This window comes from Paralichthys olivaceus, chromosome 9 (assembly GCF_024713975.1).
Source record: "Paralichthys olivaceus isolate ysfri-2021 chromosome 9, ASM2471397v2, whole genome shotgun sequence".
NCBI lineage: Eukaryota > Metazoa > Chordata > Actinopteri > Pleuronectiformes > Paralichthyidae > Paralichthys > Paralichthys olivaceus.
The window spans coordinates 8,251,734-8,273,307 of NC_091101.1; the positions used below are offsets into that span (position 1 = coordinate 8,251,734).

General features: G+C 40.4%; 2 protein-coding genes across 2 annotated transcripts; one reads left to right on the forward strand and one right to left on the reverse strand.

The window, feature by feature from the left end:
- Positions 1-1,309: 1,309 nt before the first annotated feature.
- Positions 1,310-14,628, forward strand: ints6l (integrator complex subunit 6 like). Its single transcript, XM_020111594.2, has 18 exons — positions 1,310-1,590; positions 1,710-1,787; positions 4,993-5,142; positions 6,470-6,559; positions 6,764-6,947; positions 7,077-7,205; positions 8,137-8,300; positions 8,891-9,043; positions 9,180-9,312; positions 9,717-9,811; positions 9,901-10,011; positions 11,094-11,309; positions 11,433-11,559; positions 11,816-11,958; positions 12,126-12,357; positions 12,442-12,837; positions 14,018-14,111; positions 14,406-14,628. Exons 1-18 carry the CDS (start codon positions 1,480-1,482, stop codon positions 14,506-14,508), a joined length of 2,709 nt encoding a protein of 902 aa, XP_019967153.2. The 5' UTR covers positions 1,310-1,479; the 3' UTR covers positions 14,509-14,628.
- A 3,837-nt stretch (positions 14,629-18,465) lies between these two features.
- On the reverse strand, positions 18,466-21,571 carry mmgt1 (membrane magnesium transporter 1). Its single transcript, XM_020085542.2, has 4 exons — positions 21,418-21,571; positions 21,076-21,128; positions 20,869-20,972; positions 18,466-19,330 (listed from the first exon to the last, which is right to left on the reverse strand). The coding sequence occupies exons 1-4, from the start codon at positions 21,494-21,496 to the stop codon at positions 19,174-19,176; spliced, it is 393 nt and encodes a 130-aa protein (XP_019941101.1). The 5' UTR covers positions 21,497-21,571; the 3' UTR covers positions 18,466-19,173.
- Between the last annotated feature and the right edge of the window lie 3 nt (positions 21,572-21,574).

Below are 21,574 nucleotides of genomic sequence, written 5' to 3' on the forward strand. Positions count from 1 at the left end.
TGTTGCCTTCATGGGGTGTCGGAGAGCACACAGAACAGGCGATGCTTTTTTTAACATTGATAGTTGATGATGATGATGATAATAATAAAGATGATGATTGGGGCTGTGGTGAAAGTGACTTTCACATTGTTGTATCTCCATTGCAATGTGGTTTTGGGGGTAATTTGATGTATATATATATTTATACCAAGTTCTTGTGTTTAAACGAATTGTGCATTTTCTCCCTCTCGTGTGCATCCTACCCCTGCTGCACTCATCATAGGTACAAACACTAAGTATGACAATTTACTGATATACTGACAAAATGTTCAACTCAAACACTTATTAAGCCAGTTGGATGGGTGGAGCTTGTGAGGGGCCGTGAACGCAGCAAAAGAGTGACAGGGGAGAGAATCAGAGGTGATGTGCCTGTGTGTTTGGTATTAGTGCGTGTGAGTGTGTGTGTGCACATGTCTATCTATGGTTGTGAGGGCCAATTTTGGTTCAGTGCTATTATTGTGAGGACATTTTGGCTGGTCATGATCATTTCAAAGGCTTGTTTGAGGGTTAAGCCTGGTTTTAGGGTTAAGGTTAGAATTAGGTTTAGGTTAGAGTTATCTTTAAGTTAGGGTTAGACTTAGGTTTAGGTTAGACTTAGGTTTAGGTTAGAGTAAGGGACTAGGGAATGTATCATGCCAATGAGTGTCCTCAGAACTATAGAGCGACAAGATTGTGTGTGTGTGTGTGTATGCTTGTTTATGCCCTCTTTGGGGACTGTTCGCAGCAGAAACACTGACCTTGTCAGGACCAGTGGACCTCGTGGGGACCAAACAAAGCCTGGTCCTGATGAGACAAAACCTCATTTCTGAGCTCCGGGTTACCGTCAATGGAAGCATGTGAAGGGTGGTCAGGTTCAGGTTCTGGCTGGGCATGAACTGGTCATGGGTAAGTTAGGGATTTAGGTTTTGTTTAGGGTGTACACAATGAATTGAAGTCGATGCAAAGTCCAAAATAGGAAAACTATGCAGACGTGCAGATGTGGAGGAACATTGAAAATGATGTGAACAGCTCCAGATTCCAGTTGTCTGACTTTAAAGCAGGCAGGTCACTCAGTGGTACTGCTGACATTAAACACACTCACACTTGAACATATACCCTGGAGCATAAAGAAGGATGCACTGTGCAGACCAGCCATGGCGTCCTCGTTGTATATTTATATATGGGAAGGGGCGTGGTCAGCGGTAAAGGGGCTCAGCCAATGGCGTCGGGGCTGAGGCGGCGGGGCGTTCCTGTGGGTCAGGAGCAGGAGTTGAACAGCGCGAGGCAGCTCAGAGCTGTCGAGAGGCGGACAGAGAGAGGCCACAGGCAGCGGCCCTCTGCTGGAGGGGGCGCTTATCCGAACAAATACACACACATGTGTGAGCTGCTTGGCCGCACGATAGCTCATATGTGGACAACAGTTCTTTTAGAAAAGCATACCACCGCGGCTCGCCATTTAAAATGCCTATCTTACTTTTCCTGTTAGACACGTCCGCCTCTATGAATCAGCGCACTTATTTGGGTACGACGTATCTGGACGTTGCTAAAGGCGCGGTTGAGGTCTTTATGAAGGTAAAGAACGATTTCACCCCGACTCTTTCAGCAAATGTGCACCTTTGGTGAGCTTCGGGTTCCTTGGGCAAGGTCGTTCGAAATTAATATATGTTGTTTTGGTTTTCTTTTTCTGACAGCTGCGTGCCCGAGACCCGGCTAGTAGAGGCGACAGGTACATGCTAGTTACATTCGATGATCCACCATACGGAGTGAAGGTAATTAGCAACTGATAACCATTTTTTTTTACATTTGACAAGACCAACGTGTTTTTCTGTCAGTGAGAATTTATTGCCCGCCTGGGTTGGAGTCAGTGTTGGGCGGCTTCCCCGTGGAGAAAAACGGCTTTTTTTGTCTGCTCCAAAAACCCCGCAGACCCGGAGATGCACTGCCACATCCAGCGGACATTTTGCTTTTGTGTTGAGAAAAGTCTCGGGCGTTGAGATGGAGGCGGAGAGATTTATTATTGCCCGTGACGTCGCTCTTTTTTTTGACCGTACCGCGTTAAGATTGGCCAAAGAGCCTGCCGGTCGTATTTTACCCCGCCCCTTGCATCATCCACGCATTCCCATTGGCCAATCTGTTCTGAAAGTTGATAAACCCTCTTCCCCGTGAGGTTATTTTTTTTTTTTTTATCTTTATGCGAGTTCGCTAGAAGAAATTGATCTGATCATGATTTATCATGAGCTTTATGGCCTCAGCATACAAACCTTAGTTTTCACGCATACACACATCCAGACGTGGATCAGTGCAACAATTACAGGGGACTCATGTCAGCAGGGCCACCTTCACCACTCATCTGATGACATGTTTTATGACCTGGCTTACATCTCTTTCTCTGAGCTCCTGCTGCCCAATAAAAACACATTTTTAATGACTCACAACACCCGAGGTCCCTGATCTGCATCAGTGACTAGTGTATTACAAATCTCTTGGCTAACACTGTCTACAAATAACACTCCAGCACTTCTGTCAACACAATATGCTCTGTTCCTTACTTTGTCCCTCGCCAGTAATGCATGAAGGCCCTCAGAGTAGTTTGTTTTATATTTTTTTGCATGCTTCATGACAAAAATACATAACACTAAGGAAAGTAAATAATAATGCAATCTTGGAGATGCTAGAGTGAGGGTTTATATCGATACAGAGGCATACGCTGCAAAATGTAGTGCAAGTTAAATGTAATTACCAGTTTATAAGTTCTTGGTTTTACAATACTTTTAAAAGTTCAGTTTCATTACATTGCTGCACCAACCCATCAGCTGTAGTGTTTTTAAATAGCCTCAAAGCAGGACGAAAAATATTGCAGTAAAATAACACAGTAGTTTATAACATAACTATATAATAATAATGTAGTATTATTTTATACACTGTTCATTTATATGCCTTTGCAGTAGGGAAGTACTCTTATTTGACCTTTCAAGCAACAAATGTGAAATGGAAAGAGATTTAAATAATTAAATGTGCAGGAGAATTGATTTGAGAATGAGAGCTGGTAAAATATGAATTTGTATAATAATTTTTAGATTTACAATCTATCACTATGATTTATGTAGTTAATTATTCTTTTAAATGGTCTATTATTAGTCTTTCTCACTTCTAGGGCTTCTAACATTTTTACACTGAATAAATAGTTATGCTGAATATCTTAAACTTGATCAATAATATGTAAATTGACCTAATATACGTCCGACGTTTGATTCATAAATTGAGCTATTTTCTTAGAGTAACCACTTGTCTTTATAATTTTGAGCAAACATCATATTCAGTATCCTTGTACTTTCACTTCAGTGTATTTAGTGCATGGCCACACTCCATTGTATAGACCATAACAGTTAATTTAAATATATCTACAACTGTGAAGAATGTAAATAATGTTTGGTATTTCATCTATTAACTAATGTACAGTCTTGCTCAGTGCTAATGCTTAACACTGCGCAAGACTTAAAATAACACAGGCTATATCTGGCTCTTTATTGACCTCCATATTAAAAAGGGAAAAAGGATCATTCTCAGCTCACAGCCTCAGCTCTTGAAACATTACTACGTCATTTTAGTTTACGTTATTATAGGGCTGGGGTCACCACACATTGCATTGTTGCTGTCATTGATGATAACTGAAAATGTTCTACTTGAGTCATTACAGTATCCACAAGTCCAGATAATAGATACATGCATTCCATGTGTCTAACATCTCAGCCAAATACTCCAAGGTCTAATTCTCCTCCCTCACATAAAATCATCCAGGTGCTGCTATTGCTTCTCCCTTGTTGTAGAGTCCATCATCAACTTCTCTTCTTCTCATTGTCTCCAGTGCCTTCTGCTTTGTTGTCTTCTGCCTGCTTTGTGAACCAAGAATTATGATGAAAGGACACGGTTATGTTGAATGGGGATACTCTGATTGCACAGTTACAGAGGCAATAAATTGTTCATGTAGAGGGGGAGAGAGGAGGTTGGGCAGGAAGAAAATAGAAATATTCTGTAGTCTGAATTATTGAGTGCAAGCCAAGCCTTACATTTCTGATTGCCTACACTAGAGTCTATGTTTGGTTTGTTTCTTTGCTTCTGCCACGGTGAATGTGTGCTTCCACTTTAAATGTTGCTTCAGCAACTCAGTGAGGTTGCTTGTATGAGTTCAAATCATTTATCTAACATCATTCATGTAACACTCTGCCCTTTTCTGGAAATTCCACCCAAATTTATGCTTCGCAATGATATCCGATGATAATCCAAAAATCTACCCACTGCTCTGATTCGGAGCATTCATGTTGATACAGTTCAACCCTTTATCTCCACCTCTCTGTGTACGTTATTAGCTCCCTCCATCATCTCCCATTGAAGGAAGTGGTAAGCTTGCAGGTCATCCTTAGATTAAGCAAGAAGCTTCAGCAATAAGGTTCTTGACCTCCCTGGAGAAAAGTCCAAGAGCAGTCACACAGCCACATCCTGCCCTGTGGGAGTGTATCTCCGTCACAAAGGACAAGGCAGCAGTAGGGAGTGTATTTTGGGATGCTTGTCATCTATGAAATTAGACGCTTTTTTTTTTTAAACGGCTCAAACCAGCTCAAATGTGGGTCTGAATTTCCACAATGTTATCTTCTATTTCCAGAGGGTCACATAACCTGATCTTATTTTATGGTCACTAATATGTAATGTTGCCCAGAATCAATCGGTTTTTAAAGTTTTAAAGTTGCCAAAGGTGACAGTCAAATGCTCAACTTGAATGTGTTTGTGATGGTCCCTGAACAGAACTTGTTCTGTTTGTAATTACAAAGTCTTTGTAAAGTGTATCTGGGTTTGGATCTATTTGTTTGTTTGTTGCTGTTCACTATGCACTCGGACTTCAAGCCTACTCTGCTGCTGCGTTGTCAGTTTTTTTTGCTGTGCAGTGAATTCAGCCCACTGTTGATGTTTGTATTTCAGGCAGGCTGGAAGGAGAACCATGCGACCTTCATGTGTGAGCTGAAGAACCTGCAGGCCTCTGGGCTGACCACACTAGGTCACGCTCTACGCACAGCCTTTGACCTGCTTAACCTCAACCGCCTCGTCTCAGGCATCGACAACTATGGACAGGTATTTGACACCAAAATCCTATTATGCATATATTTTGCAGCAGACTTGTGTGTTGCTACAAGAGAATAGTATAAATATTCCTCATTCTTCAATGCATAAATATTTATTTGAAAGGTTTCAGATTAATTTATATTTTTGCTTAGTTGCAGCTCAATTATTCCATAAAAACACACTTAATTGGTTTTATTAAACCAGAATGGCATTTAGTAGAATGCATACCTCTGCCAAGCCCCAACAGTCCCCTTAAATTTGGATCAAGCTGGACCAGATAACACACACTCATCAATCAGTCATCTAAATATGTCAGATTTTTTTCAGCAAGTTCTAATTTTTGATTCCCTGGCGAATTGTTTGGAGATTTCTTATCCCGCAATGTGAAAGAAGTTTTGTGGAAAACTGTTAAGTAGTTTTTGCATAATCCTGCTGAGAATCAAACAAAAAAACATCTAGACAGCAACAAAAACATAATCTCCTTGGCGGATGTAATATTTTCACTTATTGATAATGGTAAACATAACAATAGGCACATGATATACTGTAGATACTAATAAGGTGACATCATTCTGTGGTTTTTTTTCATATGTGAATGGGCTGTTTCCCTATTGTGCATTGCATTTAAAGTGAGTGTAAGAGGCACTGTTTAAAATGTCTGGACCCAATTTTCAGGACAATTTCTGGAGCTTATATCTGGTAACAGCATATGTGAATTCTTGGGAAGATTTTGATTATTCGTTTACCTCGAGACTAATACTACTGAATCTTATTGTAGTTTAATCCACTTAGTCTCTCCTTGTCATCACTGTCATCCGCTCCTCACATGTCTTTTCTCCAAAGCTCAACTTATATGCATATATGAATAAACTAAAAGATAGTTTGAATCAGGGGTGCTTAAATCTACTAAGTCATTGTTTGTGTATTTGTATTGATTAAGTCTGACCCCTACAGCTCACAGTGGTAGAGGCCTCAGTCTGTGACATGTAACACAAGGACACTGTCTTAGATGCATCCTGACACAAAGCAAAGAAAACAAGTTCCAACACAGTTCATACAAAGGGCTTATCAGAAGTGTGATGCTAATACCAAACCAATTATTGTGTTTAAGTTGACCTCTGGTTAAACAGTACACCCACAGAGTATTTTGCCATCACTGAGCATGACAGACCAAATTTGAGGAGATGGGAGCCTTTTTAAGACACAGAGCGAAAAGTAAAGTAGAGTAAATTTGGTCTGGAAAATAAGGAAATGAAGTCAGGCTTGTAGGAATAAATGGGGTCACTGTTTACCTGAACTGGAATTTAATCGCTGAATGTTATCATTTCCCTCTCAGGGACGAAACCCTTTCTTCCTTGAGCCATCGGTGATCATCACTATCACCGATGGGAACAAGCTTACGCACAGCTCTGGGGTGCCAGATGAGGTGAGAACATCAACATTGTGGTCCCACCACTATGTACTGCACCCACTGATACTGTCAGCTGTTTTGTTAAATCTTTATGTAATAATTTTCATTTTTTTAATGACAAAGTGTAAAGTTTGTATCACAGTGAATTTAGTGACGGTAGAAAGTTTTCACTTATTAATTTTCTCTCATATGTGTCTTCTTTAACCCGGTGTTGTCTAGCTGCACCTGCCTCTGAACTCTCCTTTGGCTGGCAGTGAACTGACCAAAGAGCCCTTTCGATGGGACCAGCGTCTGTTTGCGTTGGTGCTGAGGCTGCCGGGAGCAGCAACACCAGACAACGAGCAGCTCGGTAGCGTCCCCACAGATGAGTCCGCAATCACCCAAATGTGTGAAGTCACTGGAGGTTCGGCTTTTTCTTTTACTGCGGCATGTGGAGTCATTCATTGTTTGTGTCTATACTCTTCTTGGCAGCACTCAATAAATCATTATACTCTATGATATGATCAATGTGTGTCCTGCCTTTTCCTGTCAGGACGATCATACTGTGTACGGACACAAAGGATGTTGAACCAGTGTCTGGAATCTCTGGTCCAAAAGGTCCAAAGTGGCGTTGTCATTAATTTTGAGAAGACGGGGCCAGATCCACCTCTCATTGGGGAAGGTGAGTTTTCATACAATGCCTTTTCTTGTCTTAACAGCTTGGTATACAGAAAAGTTTTGATGACTAAAAAGCAATCAGTCAAAACATGAATCAAGTGGATCCTAAAAAAGTGCAGTACATTTTACTGAGCACATTATTTCATCACAGATAGTTGGAGCAAAGACACTGTTCGCAGTAAAAAAGGTGAAAGTAGATGAGAATCTTTATATTTTGGATCATTACAATGTACATTTACACTGAAAGGAGAACTGAGTGCATTTTCTAGATCAGCCAAATACAGAATAATATAAGAACCGTATTTGTTTCAAAATACAATTTAGAGAGTCCACCAATGACTTTTGTATGAAATATGTATGTCCTGCCGTCATCACCTATGTGGGCTGTGTCTACCTATACTTGAAATTGATTGGTTTGTAGACGGGCGTGTTGTCAGTTCGGTGGGCAATAGTCGTTTTGTTTGAATGAAGAAAATGAATCAACCGGTTAATTTTGTTCCTCGCCACTGTAATATCATTATGGGATTACTACCAGCATCGCCAACTTCAGACGCAGTACTCAACACAAGTTCAAATGCACCAAATTAACATCCTTGTAATGCAAACATTTTATTGTCGATGCAAAGACTGCAAGCAATCCTTATGAGCCTCTTCTTTTTCTTCTTTTATTGTTTAATGCTGTCTTAACTTCCTGCGATTTGTCCGAAAAATCTGAACAGTCCTAAAAGGTGTTTTCAAACTGCTCATGAACCAAACAGTACTTCAGACTAAACAAATTATGTGTGAAATCGTTCTTACTTATTTGTGTAGTTTTAAAACAATACAAAATCTTATAATTGGTGAACTTGGGGTTCTTTGAAGAACCCTCAATTGTTTGCCTTTGACTGAGAAATGTTTCTGTCTTATGTCATACAATCTTTTTTTTTTTTTTACAGATAACTCTGTGGAGTCAAGTCGTCCTGTGTCGTCATTCAGTTCTCAGCCGTGGCACAGTTGCCACAAACTCATCTACGTGCGTCCCAACCCAAAGACAGGCGTGCCAGTTGGGCATTGGCCCATACCAGAGTCCTTCTGGCCGGACCAGAATTCTCCCACGCTGGTGAGTGAAGACACACTCAGAAATGTCTCAGCGGCACCTTTGACAGTACACTGTTAATCTCCTGCTATTCATATTAGGGCTATATCATACTGGGTGCCGTGGCTCCCTGGGTGTCTGCCCCAGACTTGGTGGCGCCTCATTTTTTTCAGTGTGTGCATAGGCTACTCACTGTATGGGGTCGATTTTAACAGTGAACCCAAAGCAGGAAGACTTACACCATATACTTAAGCATTTGTTTGTTTATCGCAAGTCATATCGCCATCGCAACATTCAACGTTATCGCATGTTTTCCTAATATCATGCAGCCCTAATTCATATTGTCTGTGTCTTTCTAGATGTAAATCTCCCAGCATTCACACATTTACACACAAACCTGCTCTTTTACTTTCACTCTTATCTTCCCGCCCTTCTCACTTTTATCGGCAGTTGTTATTTTCAGTTGTCAGTAACTTTGACTCATAGCCAATATCATCCTGTAGCCAACTTGCTCTGTGATTTAGATTTTCTGTAAAGCTTCAGTGTTTTGTTGCAAATATGTCACATGGCTCCATATCACAGAAAATAAGAATTTCTCCATCTCCTGTCCTCAGCCACCTCGCTCTGCTCACCCCATGGTGCGTTTCTCTTGTGTGGACTGTGAGCCCATGGTGATTGACAAACTTCCCTTTGACAAGTATGAACTGGAGCCCTCTCCGCTCACCCAGTACATTCTGGAACGGAAATCTCCACACATGTGCTGGCAGGTACTGTACATACACACACCAATCAGCTCTGTTGAGTTGTTTCTGTTCTCACTGCTGTTGACTATTCTGAAAACCAGCTATTTACGAAAGAACTAGAAACATATCTACAATCTGCTATTTCCATTGTTGTCCTCAGGTGTTTGTGAGCAGCAGTGGGAAGCAGAATGACCTGGGACAGCCGTTTGGCTATCTTAAAGCCAGCACCACTCTCACCTGTGTCAACCTGTTCGTCATGCCTTTTAACTTCCCAGTCCTTCTCCCACTTCTCGGTGAGACGTGTGACAGTTAATTGTTTAGTTTAATTGGCCTCAAACATTCTGGGTCATTGAGTCAGAGCTGATATTGAAAGTGAAAAAGATTTTTTTTTCTGGGGCACTTTGCTATCTGCATACATCTTTAGTGCATTAGTTTTAAACATAAGCACAAATAACATGGTCATAACAGAGCAAATATAAGTGTTAATCTTTAATAACATTGTAAAACAAGTAAATGGTGGGTTTTTAAGATTGGATAAAAGGTAGTGTGTGTTTTGATGCTTTTAGACCCACCACTTAAATATTGTGTGTACAGCAGCAAGAGGAGCTGCAGGTGGACGGCTGACTGATCACTGATCCAGAACAAGAAAAAACCTTTCTTTTTCTCAGACATCCCTCTCTTCTTTTTCTCCTTTCAGATGATTTGTTTAAAGTGCACAAACTAAAACCAAACCTCAAGTGGCGTCAGGCCTTAGAAATGTACCTGAAAGCGATGCCTCCATACTACCTCATGGTAAGCAGATGCTATGTCACTTATGCTTCCTTTGTTAAATGTTTAATCCATTTATTTATTAATGACTATTAAAACTGCTTATCTAACAGCCCTTAAAAAAGGCGTTGAGGATGATGGGTGCACCTAATCTGATAGCAGACACGATGGACTGCGGCCTGAGTTACAGTGTCATCTCTTATCTAAAGAAGCTCAGTCAGCAGGTAACGACTCCTCACTCACAGCTTCCATTAACATCAGTACCATGTAGTGTGACAGATATAGTAGTGGAGAAAAAAGTCCAAGCTGGGATAATCAACCAGTGTGTTCATCCATTGTCAAAGTGCTCTTGACAATGGAAGATCATCTTTACTCCAGAAGAAAATTCTCACTTCAAATTGATTGACATCAATACCACAACCTAAGAAATTGGTTATTTATTATTCTGATGCTGTAAAAGTTTCATTCCTTTACTAACATTTATAAGCACAAAACAAAATCAAATTATATATAGTACATATATAAGTAAAATTAAATCCTTGTGTATAATGTAAATATGACTGCAATTTCAATGTTTAAAAAACACATATTGAGCCTTTAAATTTAGACTGAAACCATAACTACATACGCTGCGTCTTTTTGCTCTAATATAATTTGTGCAGAAAAAAAGAATCAGTCAAATGTGAATCCATTCTGTATCGCTCATATTCTCACCTTCACACTAGGCATGTGTGGTGTTTTGGACACACAATAGGTTCATTATGAATAAACTCTAGCAGTGGCGACTGGGACTCATCAACGTTTGTGACATTGTCAATCACTGCATCAACAACTGATTTAACCAGTAGAAGTTTCTGCGTACTGAGTCCATCTTCACTGAACTTTGAATAAACAGGTGGACAGCAGTGGTGGTGCAGTATCATGGTTCAGTTTCAGAAAGAAAGCTGCAACCAGCATTACGACAGGCCAAGTAAACAGCCCATACCAAACAGGAATGTTTAGAACAGGCACAGAGCGAGTTGTCTCAGTTAGAAAAACAGTATTCCCTTTTTTTCTGTTATGAGTACAGGAGTTACATGATGTTTATACTTCTAATATTAATGTAAACATATTTTCTAAATTAGACTATATATAAAGGAACAAACTCTCTTGAGGTTTTACATTCATATTTAGGACAAAAGACTCCATAATCCTTAAATGTGTCTGTGCTACCAACAGTACTCTCAACCAAAATTTCATTCAGGTGTGAATTTGATCATCTGGAAAGACAGTAAAATGTTTTTTTGTTTTTTTTATTGAACTAAAGGCAAAGATTGAGTCAGACCGTTTAATCGTGTCCGTGGGGAAGAAAGCTCCTCAAGAAACTGGCATCAAGGTGAAGAACCACTCCAGCTCTCTGTCTCTAGCCCACCGACGAGACTTCAAGCAGCTGCTGCAGGGAATCACTGGGGAGGGGCCTCTTCGACTCGTGGATATCAACTTCAAAGAGTTTGCTGGCTTCCAGATCGCACTGCTCAACAAGGTAGATTTAGGACAGCAAGGACATATCTGAAGAGTGTGACACACTTTAAGTTACAGGAAAAAAACAGGGCATGTGCACAGTTTGGTGGGTTTTCTCTGATTAGATTTACTGACGTGTTCACAGGATGTAAAACCACAGGCTTATCGAAATGCCTACGACATCCCTAGACGGAACCTTCTAGACCAGCTCACCCGAATGCGCTCCAATTTGCTGCGGACATCACAGAAACTGATTCGAGGGCAAGACGAAGGTATGTGAGGTTTACCCACCCAGGGTTTACATTTATTTTACTCTCCTGGAGGTCAATGTGGGAGTTTGCTTCTTTGAATTGTCATATCTCTGGTAATTGCAGCAGTAATAATATTTTTAAAACATACCCAGCACTGTCTGCAACAAAATCAATATTTAATGATAATGACCACCACCAGAACAAAAGTTCTATAGGAAATCCTGTGTAATTCATTTATTATTTTATTCATGCTAATAAACCTCCTTGTGGTTGTTAGACTATCTTCACAGTATTCCAGTGGCACAGATGGGAAACTATCAGGAGTACCTAAAAATGATGCCTTCTCCTCTGAGAGAGATTGACCCCGACCAACCGAAACGTCTACACACATTTGGGAATCCTTTCAAACAGGATAAGAAGGTAAAGATATGTCCACATAAGCTGCTTTCAGACATGCGCTGAACTCCGCAGATCCTCCGTATTTTCTCTGGAGGAGGTGCAATGTTCAATTTTCAGTGAACTATCCATTTAATGTTTTCTTTTAATGTCATCCTTAAATGTTCTGTTCTCTAAAACCTGTATCTCAGGGCATGATGATCGATGAGGCAGATGAGTTTGTCGCAGGCCCTCAAAATAAGAAAAGAGGAAATTCCAATGATTCCAACTCGAGCGCTACTGTGAAGAGAAGGCGAAGTATGTCCCCTTTGCTGCGGCGACCGCAGACTCCACCAGGGAACACCAACCATGTGGTGGTGGGAAAGACTCCGATGGGGGTTCAAGGGCAGCAGAATCTCATCAAACCCATCCCACAGCACAAAGGTAAGACTATTTATACACAAAGTGGAATTGATGTTACATTACTGCTTGAAAGTAAGTGTAAATAATTCTTTGTCACCTCTGCAGAAGTGGATGGCAACAACTTGGTGGTCCCTGAGAGTAATGGCGATGGGGGCCTTGGGCCTGAGTCGGGGGAGATCTGGCCCACTGAGTTGGACCCTGTAGTAGGAAACTCACCTTCACTGACCCTCGAGGAGAAGTCCAGGGTCTCCCACCCTGAACCAGCTGATCAGGAAGAGGACATCAACTTGGCGGAGGAGAGACTAGTGGAGGATTGTCTAGATGAGCAGCCACTGGAGGATAAACACAACTGTGAACGACTGAGTCCGCAGAGCGAGTTCGAGGACACTGACCCTGACCCTGACCCGGCAGTGCTGGACACCATTTTCATAGCACCACTAGATGGAAGCCAAGCAGAGCTGCGGACGCGGGTCATAAAGGAAGTCCGCAAGCCTGGACGGAGTGAGTATGAGCAGTAGAGCCAGTAGTGTAGTGCAGAGTATACGCAGGTATGCAGTGTATACCCACTTATTTTTCAGTCAGCCTAGCTAACCACTTCTAAATTGCCTGTTGTGCGCATCATTCATTCGTGTACTACAAACCAATTTTTTCCTAGGACAGCAAAAGCATTGCCCGCCTTACTCTGCCTCTGATTGGTTAGTTAGGATAAGAAAAAATATAAGAGTTAGCTGAGTAGGGCGGTTCATATCTGTTTGTCTGTTTCTCCAGAAGAAAATGTATTGGAAAGTTTTTTGAGTAATTTAAGTCAAATATAGAAATAGATAATGAATTTGTCTAATAATATATAAATACTAAATGTGGCATCAGCATTTTCTGCTTTTTTATTGTTTTTGTGAATAGATAGTCATCAACTCAGGGTTTGGTTAAGGGAACATGCCTTACACACACATAATGGTGAAGTTATATAGACACACTTCGTCTCTAGTACAGGAAAATATGATTAATTATATTGAGAGTTTCCTTTTTTTTGTGTTTTAGTCCAGGATGGCTAGGCAACATCCGTCACCGGACAAACAGAGAGTATCAAAAAAGCGGAGAGAGAGAAAATCAGTACACAGACAGAATTCAAAGAAGAATTTATAAGACATGAGAGGCAGAGATGAAGACAGTGAGTTAAAGTAATAAAAAAAAGGAAATAAAGGATTTGACTGAAGGAGAAAGAATTGGAAGCATAGCCAATACTGGCTCCTGAAATAAAAGCGGCAATTTGCTCTGACATGCAAAACGCTGGGTCCATTGGAATCCAAAGTGAAAATGAAATACATAATTGTGAATACAATTTTTATAATGATAAGTTTATTGCTGTAATTGATTGATTCAATGTAAGTTTTTGTCACCACCGTCAGATATGGGTCAACTTCACCAGGGCCATGTCACCTCCATCAGATGAATATTTTGATAATATTTCAGAATAATATTTCAGATTTGAGGAATTGTTGGTCATATGTGAAAATGTAATCTGCCTCCTAACCTGATAATATTTTTAAATCTTAAGAATATTGCTGTTAACAGTGAAGTACAAAGTCTAATATACAGTCCTAGTTAAATATATGTAGATGCTATGTTGGGAACTTTTGAACAGTTTCTTCAACTTTGTCTGTTTCTCTGTACTTTTTCTCAGACTACGATGCAATACAGTCACTCCTGCAGCAGGTGAAGGGGCCTCTTAATATTCAGAGGTACTTCATCCAACACGCCATCAAAGAGGCCATCAGGTAAGAGGGACTCTGTTTTTTCATCATAGGATTAAGTGGAAGAGTTTTGCTCTTTTTAAAGCATGGCAGCAGTCCTGTCTCTGACACACAACACAAATGTTCAACAGCATGTCATTAAGACCTTTTCATTGCATTTCAGTGCAACTTAACCGTAAAGAATCCTCCCTGGCTTGTTTCTAGAAGCTTTCTAATTTCCTTGACTTAAATTTGCGGTATAATTACAGTTTATAGTAATTTGCAGTACAATTACTGTTTCCATATGTATTTCAGTGCTTCTTCTCACTTTGTTGCCAGGTTCAAGAAGCGGGTTCTGATCCAGCAGCTGGAGTTGATCCTTGCTGAGTTGGAGGAGAAGCATGCAGCGTCCTTGCAGCTTTCCAACGATAATGGCACATAGTCATGAAGCCATCTCTGCTTTGTTACTGAAGTACGTTTTGTTCACGGTTAATTACCACCACCATCGAAGACGTCCTCATTGATCTGCCTCAAAAAGACTGAGAAGCTGTAGGCATAAAAAGGACAAATGCACTGAGAGCAGAAGCTCCTACTGTCCCTGTGCTGTTACATCACATCCTGTTAGAGGCGGAGGGTCAGGGGTTTACTGGAGGAGGGGCCTCCAGCACAAATCCACTGAGGATGACTAAAGAGACTTTAAATATAATCCTCTTTATATTGACAGATGCCTTAAACATCCATACGGCTTTTGTCTGTATCAGCACATTGTTCAGATACACACACATACAAATACACTCCGACACAGCAAACCAACAGATCCTTCAATAGCAGAGGAAGGCGTGGACAGGATGGATTATTCCTGTTGTTGTTATTCTTTAAAAAAACACCTTTCTTCAGCTGGTCTGAAAAGTGTTTGTAAGACTGCGACCAGTTTTTCTAGAGTAATTAATATCATGTAGCTGTATGACCGACAGGAGGAATCTGATCCAACAGGGTTCCCCTCATGTTTTTAGTGTTAATATCTGATGTTGATACTGGTACTGAACATTTTCACTGGGATAATAATCATTGGATTATCTTGATATGCATTAACATTTAGGGTGGGCAATATGGATCAAAGGATGATGATGATGTGCTTTTATGTTGCATTAGCAATATATACTGTAGTATATCATCACATACTGAAACTTCAATTGATACTTTCAAAAATTCCCATCACGGCCTTGAAATGGCTCAAATGTAACACTAATATGGCCCTGCCCCCGCTCCCTGTCTCCCCACCCTCACAGCGCCACCTGCAGTTAAGGAGCCTTTTCCAGCTCCTGAGCCCCACCCACAAGTTGACAGGATTGGGGTCATTAGGTTTGTGACTTTAAAACTTCCTGGTCAATTGAATCCATTTTTTTCACATTGGCATTGGTTTACTGCTGTGTTCTCTCATAAAAGGCCCAAGAAGGACATGTTAACATGTTTAAAAACATGAATTTCACTGGAGGGGGACTTCAACCATAAAATACCCGATGGAAATGTGTATTTTTGGTCAGTCTAGTCAGTGACCTTTATTAAACCAGGCAAGTCATTAAAACAAGTTCTTATTTACAATGGCAGCCTGGCAAAGGGCAAAACACTAAAAGGACAGCAGCACACACCTTAAATTACGTTTCGGTGCACTCATCCATAATACACAACAAAACAGCATAACATATGACGACAAGCATTACTTGAATTACACGCAGGTAATCACACAAGCATCAGACGATACTACAGCAGAACAAGAGTAGTGTGCACAAGCTGCAAGGAAAACAGGCAAAGCACAAACAGCAGCAGCCGTAGAACAACAATACAAAAGGACAGCAGAAAGACAGACACACAAAGAGTGCTGGTTGATCCCAGTGAGTCAAAAAGCAGCTGTCAATAAAAATGAATTTAATAGAGTCCTAAAAAAGTGACTGTGAAGTCAGTTGTCCAGATTTAGTGTTTTTGGATGCAGCAGCCTGAAGGGATGACAAACCAAACAGTATTTTTTCTGGAAGCTTTTAACAGAATAAGATGATAGGAAAAAAATACATTGAATTACAAAGCAGGTGATAGTTTTTTATCTTATTCGCACAAGATAAAAATAATTGTGCCCACAACTTATTAATTTTTTAATAATTAATCGACTTCATATTGTCGATGAAGTGGTATCACCGTAGCGGTGAGAAATCTGCTTATCAGGTTTTATTTCACCTTGGAGGGTACAGAGAGACACGATTATCATCAGAAATCTTTTGCTGCACATTAACTTGTTCACATGAGATATTTATCATGTGTTATTATCATGTGCGCACAAGATAAAAAGTATCACCTGTCGGGCTCCATACTAAAGAGATAGTTACCTCTATATATTATAAAGGTGAATGTTGAATGGTAGACACATTTCTCTGAACTCAGAGGCCATATTGCCCACCTCTAATCTGTTGTGATAAAGGTGAAACTTCAAACACTTCTCTCTTATGGTCATTTAGTCTCTAAATGACCAAACTGGGTCCAATATGTTCCGAAAGGTCAGTTGTACTGAATCACTCCGGGAAACAAACGTCATACAATAGTCTAGAATGTAGAAGCATCAGGTTTTTGTGTGTTTTTTTTACACATTAGTGAGTTGTACTCAGAACGGACCAAACACAAGACTGATTTACTGACTGAGCATCGGTGTCGTCCTACCTGCCATTACAGCAGCACAACATTGGTTCAGTGAATGCAGCTGTTGGTATCCATTAAGAGGGGGTAACCCCCTCACCACACACACACACACACACACACACACACATACACATACACTTCCTCCTCAGCACAACAAACACTCCATTGATTCCCAGAATTACAACTTTATTCAGAGGAATCTGTGCATGTGTGCTCAGTGGACGATCATCTGTTGTTGGACTCAACAGCTGGTTATCCGCCCTCTGCTGCTCTTCACACAAACCACAGTCAGCACTCCTCCTTCGTTCTCCTCGTTTTTACCACAGTTGTACAGTACTTTTTAATGTTCATAAGGAATATAGATTATTTTTGTGAATTTGTTTATTTCAGAGTATATAAACTATTTTCAAAGGAAATGTTTAAAAGCCAATTTTGTAAACTGTTAAATGCATATACAAAAGTGTAAAGTTTTATGAACATGCTCCATTTTTTTAAGAAAACAAAAAATAAACCACTGGTAGAATGGTTTTAACTTTCAGTGTGTGACTCTGTGTATTTCTATAAACACATCCACAGGTTTTATTCTCTCCGTCACTGAGGTTATACTATCTTTGCTGTTCGTCTGTCTGTTAGCAAGATTTAGCAAAAACTACTAAACTGATTCTATGGAAAGACAGATCCAGGATTTTTTTTCACTTTCTTTAATGTTGCAAGATGAGGTGTGTTTTTCAACATGTTTGTGTTTTTCTCAAGAAATAATGCAGACATCTTTGCTGCAGATCCAGATACTGAAGTGAGTGTATGTCCAATATGTTGGTCAAGTGGCCAATCAGCCTAAGTGGAGGTATCTGCTCTACGAATGCCCTTTTATTCTACAGAGCTGGTCACTGATCTCACCAACATTCTCTGGGTTTTAAAAATGATGAACTCGACTCAGCTTATTGTCAGTCAGAAAATCAGCAATAGTTTTGTTTTGTATCTGCATACTAATCTATTGAACCTTAAATTTAGACTGAACAGAATTGATGAGAAGTTTTTTTCTAAGTACATATCAAGGATGAGTACACGTTTCCGTGCAGCCTCTTATCAGCTGCAGTGTGTGTGTAGGTTTATGTTAGACACCTGTAGGGGTATGTCATGGCAGTCATCAGTTTAACCAAAGTGTTTTACATTTCATCAGCATCCTTTTAAGGCCTGAGGTGAAAAAAAAATCTGATTCACGTGAGAAAACAAACCAGTTTTCCTGCATTTCTGTCTTTTTCATCATCAATTGACCCAATGATCTACTGGAAGCACACAACCAAATTTCCTCAAAGGTTAATAAATCCATCTGAAATAACAAACTTATATTAACTGGAACTAACCACAGATATGTTCAGTCAGGAAAACATTCAGCTGAAAATAAGTTTGAGAGGTTTCCTGGATAACATTCAGACACTGCTGACACCTAGAGGCCAACATGAACAACTGCACATCTTTGGGTCAGGTGGAATTTTTAACTGATGCAGCAAACCAGCTGCAAGGTCACCCTTATAGTCCTCCTCTGCATGCAGTCATTTCATAGCATTATGATCATAACCATACACCCTTTTTTTTTTTTAAATAAATGATGCATTCCTGTTTTTTCTCTTTTACTCACTTCGGAGAGAAACAACTTCACAGCCTCTGAATATGAGCAGAGGCAAATCTACAAAACAGATTCTGACACCGCAGGTAAAATCAGTACGCCTTTTTATTAAATTAAAAACAATCTGTTGAATCTTAACAAAATGTAAAATGAAGGAAAAATAAACTTCACCCAAATGAATGTACCATGACTTTCTTCTTTCTACTTTGCCTTATTGTTCACAGTATCATTAGAACACTCATCTGATGTTGTCTCACCTTACGCTGATTTCCTGTGGCATAAATAAAACCTCTTTATTGCATACAGGATGTACAGATGAGCATTTACGCTTCAAGGAAATCATCCGGGAAATGAAGGGTCCTCAGTTCATACAACACAACGCATTTCTGTTAACAAAAAAAAATCTGCCCAGCTCAAGTCTGATGTGTGGTTGAAATTAAAACAGGAACCCAACAAGTGCTTTTATGCCCCTCACACAAAGGATATACAAAGTACAGCAATATCCCAATTTGGTTCAAAAGGGACAGGAGGGGGGAGATGTCTCGGTATCTTAAGACTCAAAAGCATTTACATACTGTATATACAAACAAAATCTGCTTGAAGAACTGAAGGGTTGGCACAGTCAGTGTTGAAGATGGAAGTGACCACTTCTATGGACAGATGACAGTTTGGACAGCATATTAGTTAATATATAAAAGTACAGGGAAGATGAACTCTCACTTTGCCCTCCCTCTGTCTAACAAAAACAAATCTTATCTGACGTAGATGATGTTACAGGCAGGAAAAAGGCCAGTCTCAGTGCAAATGCTCCAGCTTGCGTAGTCGTATGGGGTTGAGAAGAGCTTGCTGGTTGCATGCAGAGGAGGGCTCCTCCTCCGGCGAGCGGAAAAGCACCCGGCCCCGGTGATTGAAAAGGTAAAAGGATGGATGGTTCCTCAGTGTATCAAATGTTCTGGGGAAGAAAAAAGATTTTAGTTATGAAAGAGCTGGTGTTGATGAACAGGGAGAAATGCACATGTTGGACACCGACTTCAGCAGTGAATTATAATCCATGTGTTACAAAGAAATAATCCCCTATCAGTCAACGTCTTTGCTCTTCTGTTTTATAGAACTGGAAATGGTAAATGGACTGTACTTGAATAGAGCTTTTCCAGTACAGTAAAGTCACATATTCCCATTCACATAAAGACATTTAGACACTTCTGTATTTTCATCACAGCCATCAGGGGCAACTTGGGGTTCAGACTCTTGCCCAAGGACACATCTGAATGCGAACAGAAGGAGCCAGGATCCCACCACTGACCCACTCTTCCCTCGGAGCCACAGCCGCCCCTAGTGAATGCTACACCTGCTGGTCACCTTGAACTCAGAAGAGCTGTTATAACATTTTCTTTATATTTCCTGACTTTTCATGAACGGAACGATGAATCAAAACATAATCAAAATTTAGAAAGATAAAGTCATCTTTTGTTGTAACATTCGTGCTCAGAACCAAGACGGAGGTAAATGTAAACAACCAACACGTCATGTAGTGATGCAGTAATTCATCTAATACTGCAGATTAACTTTAGTTTTAAGAAAACAAAATGTTTCATTTGCATAACTTTGCAATGATTTCACATGGAACCCGTTAAAAGAATTTGATGCACAGTAAATGGGTTTGATAGATGGGAATTAAAACTCATTTGGAATTTACCAAAACAGAGTTTCTGCAGGTTTTAACACAATGAATTTATCTTATCAAATTATCTTAATGTATACTTTTTAAGACCCTGTAGAAACCCTGCATAAAGAAAAACTGTAAAAAGAAATACAAAGAAAAATATTCTTTATTTTTATTTCTTGCCATTTACTGGGACGTTTCTTTAATACAAACTATATATCCACAGCCTACTGAAAGTTCATTTTATTCAACTCTTTAAAAAAATATGATCATTTGTTGTATTTCCTTTGTCATATTAAGGCTCATTGAGTCTCTCTCCTCCTCATGCCGAAGTTTTCTAGGGCAAGATCCTTCAGTTGCCTCTAAGTGTTACTAATGTCACTAATGTATGAATTTGTGTGAATGGCAAAACTGCACTGTAAAGCATTCTGCATGGCCATAAAGGCTATTAAAGACCTACATAAATACAGAGCATTTACCATTTGCTGATGAGACTGCCATCTGTTGTGGCCTCAGAAACTGTCAACACTATTGTCCCTGTTTTTCCCATTTTTTTCTTAGACTCAATGATCAACGAAGCTAAACAATAACCCCATGTTTAAGAGGCTGTGTGAATGAGCTACACAGGACCTGCACAACACAGACAACAGTGTAACTCAGCAGCCACAGAGGGACGTGTGTGTGTGTGTCTCTGTGGGACCTGACTCAAAGTAACGTTGCTATAAAAACAATGCAGGTGGTGAAGTCCATGTGTCCTCTGTGGCACAGGACAAACACAGCTACTTCACACCAGGGGAGTGAGGTGCTGCAGGGCAGAAAAGACCTACTTGTTTTTCAGCTCTGAGGAGGCGTCCATTTCTTTGAACTCTCCAGCGATGTGGACAATACCATAACAGGTCATCACAAACGATAACAGGGTCTGTAATACAATCTGCAACAGGAGAGAGGGACAGTGGTGAACAGAGGGGACATCTGGAGGGTGGGCTGTAAACTGGAGGTCGAAGATTCCTGTTCGGAGGATGAAAGTCACTCACATCAATTGGTAGTGTCTCGTTTTCCTTCTCTGTGAGTCGCATGTATGATCGATCTGATGACAGAAAGAAGATGGATTGATTTGAAACAAGTCATCTTTAAAATGGAAGATTGTGTAATTCACATAAACGTTAACGTATCACTGACGGTGACGTTTTCAAATGAACAGATAAAAATGTGTATTTGTCTGATTCAGGGCTGAGCAGCGTTAGCATCCAGTTAGCTCGCTAGCCGAGAGGCCCGTCCTGCTGTTTTATCACCAAGCCGGGGAACAACCGAGCCCGCCGGCCGGGAGCAAACACACACCCGCAGACCGGCCTTCAACCCCCCGCCCTGATACTCACGCTGTGCCGCTGAGAAAGCTGCGTGGGCTAAGGCAAATAGTCCGACACCGACGACACCTTTCCAAAACGACGAGGCCATCTTGAACCGAGGCGATGAGGAACTGAGCGCACTGCCGTAAAACAGTGTCGTAAAGAGCCGCAACCGTGACGCTGTCAA

What these genes read in the sequence shown, in the direction of transcription:
- ints6l (XM_020111594.2), top strand. Translation starts at nt 1,480, where the DNA reads ATGCCTATCTTACTTTTCCTGTTAGACACGTCCGCCTCTATGAATCAG. An exon ending in CTCCACACATGTGCTGGCAG is followed by an intron (nt 9,044 to 9,179) that starts GTACTGTACATA and finishes TGTTGTCCTCAG; the next exon opens with GTGTTTGTGAGCAGCAGTGG. An exon ending in CTTTCAAACAGGATAAGAAG is followed by an intron (nt 11,959 to 12,125) that starts GTAAAGATATGT and finishes CCTGTATCTCAG; the next exon opens with GGCATGATGATCGATGAGGC.
- mmgt1 (XM_020085542.2), bottom strand. Translation starts at nt 21,496, where the DNA reads ATGGCCTCGTCGTTTTGGAAAGGTGTCGTCGGTGTCGGACTATTTGCC. An exon ending in ACGAGACACTACCAATTGAT is followed by an intron (nt 20,973 to 21,075) that starts GTGAGTGACTTT and finishes CTCCTGTTGCAG; the next exon opens with ATTGTATTACAGACCCTGTT. An exon ending in TCCTCAGAGCTGAAAAACAA is followed by an intron (nt 19,331 to 20,868) that starts GTAGGTCTTTTC and finishes TTTCTTCCCCAG; the next exon opens with AACATTTGATACACTGAGGA.